Source organism: Anopheles gambiae, chromosome 3, assembly GCF_943734735.2.
Source record: "Anopheles gambiae chromosome 3, idAnoGambNW_F1_1, whole genome shotgun sequence".
Lineage (NCBI taxonomy): Eukaryota > Metazoa > Arthropoda > Insecta > Diptera > Culicidae > Anopheles > Anopheles gambiae.
The window spans coordinates 30,070,077-30,079,516 of NC_064602.1; the positions used below are offsets into that span (position 1 = coordinate 30,070,077).

The 9,440-nt window shown below is 46.0% G+C and overlaps 1 protein-coding gene across 2 annotated transcripts; it reads right to left on the reverse strand.

Moving 5' to 3' along the window:
- Positions 1-6,116: 6,116 nt before the first annotated feature.
- On the reverse strand, positions 6,117-6,982 carry LOC1280230 (low molecular weight phosphotyrosine protein phosphatase 1). 2 transcript variants are annotated; one of them, XM_320059.5, is made up of 3 exons: positions 6,835-6,982; positions 6,381-6,730; positions 6,117-6,291 (listed from the first exon to the last, which is right to left on the reverse strand). In XM_320059.5, the coding sequence occupies exons 1-3, from the start codon at positions 6,920-6,922 to the stop codon at positions 6,199-6,201; spliced, it is 531 nt and encodes a 176-aa protein (XP_320059.5). In that variant the 5' UTR covers positions 6,923-6,982; the 3' UTR covers positions 6,117-6,198. The 2 variants fall into 2 exon arrangements, with proteins under 2 accessions (XP_320059.5, XP_061513503.1); XM_061657519.1 differs by having other exon boundaries at positions 6,117-6,730.
- Between the last annotated feature and the right edge of the window lie 2,458 nt (positions 6,983-9,440).

A 9,440-nucleotide genomic window follows, 5' to 3' on the forward strand; every position in this document is an offset into this window, starting at 1 on the left:
GACAGTTCAATTAATATTTCATCCGGCGGGCACCATTCGATTGATAAATATTTATTGATGAAATCAGATTCTATTAGCCGCCCGGTTGAATTAATGATAAGCATTCCCACCCACCCAGAAAGGCACCGGGATGGCGAACGTGAGCGAGAGCGGATGTGGAAAGCCGTGTTGTGTGTGTGTGTTTTTTTCTCTCTTCCTTTCTGTTTGATTTGTTCTCCAGAATCCCACATGCCCCGGGTCTGTGTGCTGCTATGCGCTGTGGGCGTCGTTTCGATTTCCGCTTCCAAAGTGTCGTTGAGAGTGAAATACATTTTGGCATCTTGACACACATTGCCGAACAGCGGGAAGCGGATCGGGGTCGGGATTTTGGCTCGATGGGAGGGGGGAACGTGAAGTGAGATTGGGATGCCGTTTTTTAGCCGTTTGCCGGAGATAGAGATGTTCCATCGCGTTCCATCGGTAGGCATCGATTTTCGGTGATTGAGATGAGTGTTTTTCTTTTTCCTCTTCGTCAGGACAGAAAGGGAACGAGTGTGCAGCAATTTGGTGGTGGTTGGGAATTGGTTCTTCTTTCTTATTCGGTCAGATTCGGGTAGAGTATGGGAGGAAGGAGCCTTGTGATGATTTCCAGATGTCACGCGATGTCTAGGGTAGGGCTGTTGTTTGGACAATTGCTAGCCTTGAACCAATTTATATTGAATATTTGTTTTTAATTTAAGATGTTTTGAGCGGCCAGTTGTAGGCGTGCATTGAAAACAACACTCGATAAGAAATTATTATTGTCAATTTGTGTAATATTTTTCTAGCAAAAATGCCTACGAGCTTTAACAATATAAGCACGTTAATCATATTTTCATGCGAATGATACATCTTTTGTCCTCGGAACACATAATACAGCAATCCTACTGCTTCTACGATTACGTACACACATACACGCTGCAGCAGAGGCAAGCTTGCCACGAACCACCTCGTATAATATGCCATCTCATCCAGCTCAGCACGAATATCCAGCAGAGCGCGCGCCTCAGGGGTGCACTCGACCCACAGTGATCGAAGTTTTAATGATGCTGATAATCGAATAAAATTAAATATTTCATGAAATACTTTCGTCACCGGCTATGCTCGGTACCCACACACACACTTACACATACACACACACACACCTACTCAGCATGGTTCTCGCGATGGACGCGATGATCCGGGGCAGGCTAAATCCCACCGTGGGAACCATTTATCTTCTGCTGGGTGGGAAAAATCTTTTGCACCGAAGTCTTAGTGCGCCATGATTGTGCTGGAAGGTAAAATGCCACCAGCATCGGTGGTACGGTACGGCGCTGCTCGGCCGCGGCAATCACGGCAGCTCTGGGCGAACTTTGCTGCCAGTCAAGCCGGGGCAGCGTTTAAGGGCAGGTCAGGCCCGTTCTTTCCCGCTGTCCTTGCGAGCCGAAGTTATGCACACAGCAAGACATAAAGTGACTTTCGTGCCAACCGTTAAGGATGGGGCGGTCCTGCACGATGCTTTTGAAGTAAGGTGAGTAAGCTCCTGCAAAACCTAAAGCGAAAAAAGAAATGAATGCCATTCGTTTCGTCCTTCCCATTTTTTGGGTTTGAAGTTTTTGTTTTTTTTTTCGTTTGCATTTGGCCGGCCCTTCTGTGAAGCACATTGACGCTGTCGCTTCATTCACATCTTTTTCACACAACCACTGCCACACACACACACACATACACCTACAGAGACTACTGTGAAGCTATAAAAGTGCGAACCAGAGCAATAAAAAAAAGCCCTCCAAATAGTCATCATTTTATGTGTGCCCTGGTCGTGCTTTCCTTTGATTTCCTTTTTCCCGCTGGTAGGCACCGGAATTGCGGCACAACGCTTCGTACGGGCGGCCGAAGGAGTTTGTTTCTCGGCAAGCATTAGCGCCAATGTCGTCGCGCTGGCAAAGTCTCGTGCTTGCGCGTCGTGAAGATGCAATTCCGTCGGGAAGGATTTCGCTTTCAAGCTTGGGTTTTTTGTTCTGCGATGCCCTGCCGCTGCAAAGGCAGAACAGAACTGCAAAAATAAGGCAAAAAGTAGGAAAAGGGACATTTATTGACGGGCTTGAGCAGGATTGCGAGCAGGATGAAATGAATGGGGAGAAAAAATGGGTGGAAAATTGCGAAAAAGGACACACAAAGGAACAGTTGGATCCGAACCATTTGAAGGAAAAGTGGAATTAAAATTTAAATCACTTAATGACAACCTTGTGCCGTGACGTAACGACCGTTAAGTCGTTTGCCTTTTTTTTTTGGATAAAGCTTCACTAAATCTACACACATACACACACATATACACACACGCAAAAAGAAAGAAATCAAAGCAGCCAACGCCGGCGAAGACAGCCTCAACTCAATTTGCTTTCGGGCAAATCCAATTCGAATCGCTCAGGGCGAAAGCGCCTGAAAATATGCTACCCGCCCGTCAGCACCGTCAGGATTCGGAAGCGCCGAAAGAAGTAGCCGACCTTGCGAATGTAAAATCTTTGCCTTTTCTTTTTTACGACAAGCATTACCGCCGGCGAGCATCGTTTCGTACGGTTCCGGCCGCTTCCCGCAATGCTGAGGTACGGGAACGAGGCTGTTGCACATTTCGGGCGGTGCCGTTTGCGTGGCGTTGCGTAGCTGTTCAGAAATTCAGAAATCGTAAGGGGCTCGGTGCTTCCTCCGTTCCCTTAGTAAGGGAAACACCCGGATGGAAATGGCAGCAACGAGTTGAATCGAGAGCAGCAAAAGTGATTTGAATTATTACTGAGATGGTTCCGACTAGATTGCTGTGCTGTGCGTGTGCTTTTTTCGCTACCGCTTTCTTACTTTTTCGTTCGGCTGTGTGTGTGTTTTTTTGGCACGTGTGTGTGTGCGCATTTCTGCTGTCGGGGCGAAAATCTTTGCATCCGAACATCTTCATCGAAATCGTGTCTGGGGGGGGGGGGGGGGGGGGGGAGGCGAACCAGGGGACGAAATGTTTTATCGACAGTGTTATATGAGTTTTCCTCCTGCTCTCCAGCATTGGGGGTTTCTCTGCAAGCCGCATAAGCTGAGGCGAATTATTTTTATGTTGCAAAAGTGCGCACACGGCGCACGGTGAAGTGTAATCGTCGCAACGGCGGATAAGTTATCGTTTGTCAAATTTATAACGTATGGAATTAAGGATTATGGATTTATATCTTCTTTTTTGTTAAGGGGAGGGATTGCGTGATCACGAAGCGAAGGGGTTTTTGTTGAGGTTGCGAATTTGTTATTCGGGCTTTGCTAAGCAAAGGTTCGGAAATTGGGTGCGGAAGGCCGTTGAGGTGGATTATGATTTAGGGCTAGAAAGACAGTACGGGGGTTGCTTTGATCGAGTTGATCGCTATTACCGAGTGGATCATTTAGCGTACCGTTTAATAGCATATTGGCGTAAAAGAGGCTATAAAGCAGGGGGTTAACCATTTTACAACATCTTCTTAAAAAAAGGGTCTTTAAACTGGAAAGCTCTTTTTTGGGGGGGCAGAAGCTTTTGATTTATTATGAAGCGCATAGACATTAACCGACACAGATGCCTCGCCGTCATGCTAACATCGTGCACCGGCACGAGTATGGTAAATAAGGCAAATTCAATTGTGAAACTGTCCCCAAATTGATACATCAATTATGCACCCCAAACCATCCCACTTTCCTCTCTCCCTCCCCCCCTCGTAACAGGTAGCGTCGGAGCTGCTTCCGGTTTCGCCCGTCTGCTGCCCGGTTTCGCCCGAAATTTGACCAAAGATAAAATTCAATTTCGCAAGTTGGAAATGATTTTCTCATTATAATTTCCCAACCAAGCCTTGGGAGAGTTTGGCTGGGGCAGGTCCACCGGCCCACTGTGCCCCTTGTGCTGTTGTTTCAGGATCTTCTCTGTGTGTGTGTGTATGTGTGGAAGCCGTTTGCCATTGGTTCAGGAACCTGACCGGGGATAGATGGATGTTTATTTTGTGTGAGTGTATGGGGTTTTTTTTTCTTAGTTGGTACAACATTTTGCCCACAGATTTCTTGAGCTCCAAGGTACGAGCGAGGAACTTTGGGACAGAAAATTTGTGAAGCAAATTCAATCCTCAAAGCCTGCTGCAGACGAACGAGACACATCGATAGAGTGAGAGAGAGAATGAGAGACTACATTTGCAACTGTGAAGTGGACCGGATGGGAAATAATCAAATCAGGGCCTGAAGTTTCGTGCCTTTCGGAACGGGACGACGGGTGGGATGAGAAAGTTTTGCATCGTTTTCTTGGACTTTTGTGAGGCCGAAACATTCCTCTGCTACCTGTAGGAAGAGAGAGAGAATGCGAAAAAGAAGAAGGTTAGAACACTGTGCTGTCACACCTGTGTTTCCGTGCATATTGTTTCTTTGAACACTGGTTCGACATTAAAATAATGGTACACTGACCAGCACGGTCGGGATTTTGTTTTCCGCCCAGCCCGTTTCGGGAAATGTTAGTGTCCGAGCGTGCTCCAGAACTGTAGAAGGTGTTCGATTATTGCCCCCCTCCCCCTCTCCCCCTCTGGTAGGGTGTGCAAGAACTCGAAGCAACTGTAGCCCAAGCATCCTCCAGCCTCCAAACGACCTCTTTGATGGCAAACTTTCCGGCAAACACAAATCTTGCATGGCTCATAATCGAATATTGCGCCCGGTGCGCTGGTTGGGCCCTTCCAGAAATTCTAGCTCCCGTCGAAATGTTGCAAAGAAGCAGGAAGAAATGGAGCACGTAGCGCACGGTTCTAGGCCAGAGTGGTCACAACACAGGAGGGAAGCAAACTTTTCCAAGGATAGCTCCAACTGAGCCCCGACGCGCTCCTGCTCGCAATAGGAGCACGTGCGAATTGGTTCCAAGGGGTGACAGTGGACCACGACACGAGCTGCTGCCCTGTTGGTCATGCAAAACAAAAGATTTCATTAGGATTTGCGATGTGTTTGCCACGGCCACAATTGGCGCGGTTGGCGCACAAACGGCAGGCAATAACGGAAGAAGTTACGAGCACGAGGTACCGCGTGACTGCATAGAGAAACGGCCGCCTGCTCTCCTGCCCAAAAGCCGATTTCCACCATAATCGGCCCCTTAAGCTGCTCCACTTTTTTGACACTCTTCTACCCCTCCTTGGGTGGGCATCTTTTGTTCGTTCGTTCAGCAGTGGAGTTATGAGTGGTTCTGGTCTTGGAGCTGCAAAACAATCGCACCGAAACGTATCATGGTGGCAAAGGAAATATTATGGCGTTAAATCTGAAGCAAAATCGTGAAAGCTCCAAACGTGAGAAAACTTGATTTTGGCAACAAACAACTTTTGTGGGGCTTTTTTCTGTTGTTGTTGCATGGTGTACAGAGCTGAATGGGAATTTGTTTTGCCCAGGTTCCATTGCATGGAAAAAGGCCCAGCGTTTAGTGTTTGGTTATAGATGCCTGCCTTCCTGTTCTGCCGTTGGTATGGGTAAGTTCGTTTTGCACGGCGCACATACCTACATGTTATGGGCAAATGTGTACGGTTCGATTTGAATGCTACCGTGGAAAGCGGAACAGTGGCTCGGTGGTTTGGTGTGCAAATTGATTTTAAATGGAAGCAATTTATATGTGCAGCCCGGGTGGAAATGGTACAGGCAAACCTGGGATATAAACGGGTAAATAATTCAATATTGGGTAGAATGTACACTAAACACCTGCACAACCGGGCAGGTACCACAGGCCCCGGATCGAACGTTTCGGGGCAATGCAAATTGCTTGCTAAGCAGTGCATTTATTGCCAAAGCGCCTAATTGACTAATGAAATTACTAAGAAATACTACCACCGCTGCTGGTTGCGGGCGCTTTCTGCAATCGTGTGTTCGGTTGGCTCCATATTAAGTTGAGCTTAATTTTTGGGTTAGGTTTTTCCTTTCATTTGGTCAATAAGTACAAGCTTTGGTGCATGGCTTCTGCAATTTTAATATATTTTACACGGAATTGGTTTCCATTGGAAAGGAATGGGTTTTAACCGGAAAGTGTGCAGGCGATGATGCACGTTTCGTAAGCTACTTGCATATCGTGGTTATTTCGAACGTAAATAATTAAATATCTGTGGAAATGTGGGTTTTCTACTGAAGTGCTTTTGGATATTTAATAAGCTGAACTTTATTTACACCCTGCATTTATTCCACAAAACTGTCCTTCTATCACTGACCCGTACGTCCGTGGGTTTTGATGAAATTGGCGCAGCAAATCATGATCTGATCGAAGCACCGCCGAAACCCATGTATGCCGTGTTCCTTGGGGGAGAAAGATGAACAAAGTGTATGAGCTTAACGTGTGTGACAGCAGCAACCGTGTGCCGGGTGGACGGACGCTTTCCACTCACAAAGTACGGATCGATGATAATGCGGTCCAGCTCTTTGCCCCGGTAGTTCCCGAGCAGCTCTATTTTCGCCCGCCCGTCAACCGGTGCCCGGTGCAGCAGGTCGGCCACGTTCGACTCGTCCATGCCGAAGACGTAATCGAACTGACGGAAATCGTCCGGCCCGATCAGCCGGCCGATATGGTCGGAGGTGAGCCCGTGCTCGGCCAGCACGGCCAGCGCCCGCTCTTCCGGCCCGCGGCCTACGTTCCACTCGCGCAGTGCCGCACTGTCCACGTACCAGTCGGTGAGTCCGTGCTCGGACGCCATACTTTTCAGCACACTTTCGGCCATCGGCGAACGGCACGAGTTGCCTGACCGGAGGGGGGTTAGGGAAGCACAATCAGAGGGAAGATTCCGATTAGTGGGTTCGATCGTTTACTGTTGCACAGGGTGGGGGAGGGTTAGTTTTGCTTACCGATGCAAACGAAGAGGACTTTCATCGGATCGGACGTGAGCGCGTTTGACGGCGAGTGTTTGCGAACTGAAACGTTGAACGACGGCATAGCTGAGCGGGGAATTATTTTTAACGGCGTGGGGATGTTTCGCTCTGCCAAACCGGTTTAGTGTTGACGCATCGGCTTCGTTTACGACTGCGCAGTGGGGGTTTTCAGGTTGGGTGTATGCGTAGGTGTGACAAATTGCATATCTTGCAGGCACATTACAAGCGCACGCAATTCTGTAAAGCAGGGTTGTAAAACTATGGTGTTGAATAGGAGAAATGAAAATGAAATATACACATTGGCATGGGCACCATATTAAAGTATGCTTAATTTCTCTGGTATTGGAATTTTCCTACTATATTGTTAATGCGTTCAAGCTTTTGAGTACGGTTTTTTTTCTCATCAAACTGGCTTCCGTTTGAATGGAATGTGTTTTAGCTTGACAGTGTGCGAGTGAAGGTGAATACTGCGGAACACTCTTGCATAAAGAGAAGTTTAAAACAAAAATAATTATTTATATATACCATGTATTTCCCACTCATGCTGGGTCGGTCTCGTGGTATAGTCGTCAACTCGTACGACTTAACAACATGCGCGTCTTGGGTTCAAACCCCAAATGGGCCGTGCTCCCATACGTAGGACTGACTATTATCCTGCTAAGCTTAATCTGCCAGTCACTGAAAGCCAAACCCACTAGTGGTGTACAGACAGGTCTTGACCGACAACGGGGTTGTTGTGCCAAAGAAGAAGAAGATTTTACAGTCATTGTTCTTACACCAACGCTTCGAGTGTCCGTGAGGTATCAAAACGTAGCTTTATATACGTTCCAGAAAATCAGCCGTTCCTTGTCAATTTAATGGAAACTTCTTTGCAGATAGTTTGTTTAATGATAATTAGATTGTTCTTTTCGGGCGGTCCCGTGGTACAGTCGTCAACTCGAACGACTCAATAGCATGCCCGTCATGGGTTCAAGCCCCGAATAGACCGACTGACTATCCTGCTATGGTAACAAAAAGTCACTGAAAGTCAAGCTTGCTTCACTAGTGGGTGGATACAGGCAGGCCTTGACCGACAACGGTTGTTATGCCAATGAAGAAGAAGAAGAAGATTGTTCTTCTCACTTTATAGGAATTTTAGAACATAAATTATGCAATGGTTTAGGTAACGTCATATTGGCCTAAAATAGTGTTGAAAATGACTAATTTGTAATCAAAGTAACGAAACACTCATAAAAATACGGTGATGGGCAAAATAAAGTACTCACGACTTAAAGTTTGTATTTAAAAAAAGAAATATTGTTTTTTTTTCTTTTTTGTATATGTTAATAAACTCCTAAATATATCTCGATAAAGTATAAAAGTATGAGGAATTTACTAAACGTTAAAATCACAATTAATCTCGTAGGGAAATATTCTCTGAGTGAAATACAAACGTTTTTCGATGTCGATCAAACGGTGTTTTTAACGGTTTGATATTTTTGTTTAACATATTCAACATGTTCTAGTACACAAAGTGCTCAAATTCTTACATTGGCGACTGATATCTCATGAATAGAAATAAAATAAGGTGCATTAGCGCTTCTCACTGCATTCGTATTAGTTGACTAACATAAATAACACATTGTATATATAAATCTTAATTGCATTGTATGTTCTCAAAGTGGTGTTTCATTGGGTAAAGAATAAATGCGCATATGCAGCGGTACACCAAGATAGACACTGTATAAACCTCGCAAAATAAAACAACACACAAACCCAACCGTGTACAGGATTTTGCATCAAAATGAGAAAAAAACAGCAGTAAACATGTTAGAATTACAGTTGCATTAACGAACGATCAAACAGATCGTTAATTTGCCGATTTGCGTTCTTAACCTTGAGCATCTAAAACCGTTGAACCGTTGAGGTAAACGTGCGGCAACAAATCCGACTCAACGAACTTTCATTACCGTTTTGACCATTATTTCGATCAAAGCAAATCGAATAACAATTTCACCAATTGCTTTGAAATCGAAAAATTATACGACAACGCGAAAACATGACCCAGCAGTGGCTTGGCATGGCATCGTGGTTTTACTCCCTCTCACCCAATTCGTGACAGGTAAGTCACGAAACGACGGGTGCCGAGTATTGCAAGGATGCCCGGCCCGCAAACACACAGTCAGTTGTGTCTTGTGTATCGATAAATAATAATCCTTTCCGTTTCTCTCTTTACGACCGTTGGGGAAGTAATTTTCAAAGCGAGCACCGTACCTTCGGTGCCCTACATCGAGTACACTCGCAGTTTAGTCAATCACCCGGACGTGTACGGCAAAGGATGGATATCGTTCGTGGGGCGGGTGAGTGACTATTTTCGTCCACTTTCACGACTGTAAACGGAGCGGTGCACAGCAGTTTTGAAAAACCTTCACGATTTGACGAAACCTCTAACGAAAACGGATACTGGGGCACGCAAAATGCAGGCAGGATTCTGATTTGCCGATTCCTGGGGGCGAGGTGGTCGTAAAGGTAGACGTTTTATATTCGAGCCAGTGTGGTTTGATCCAGTTACGGACGGGCGGTTTGATGTTTTGATTGGCTCA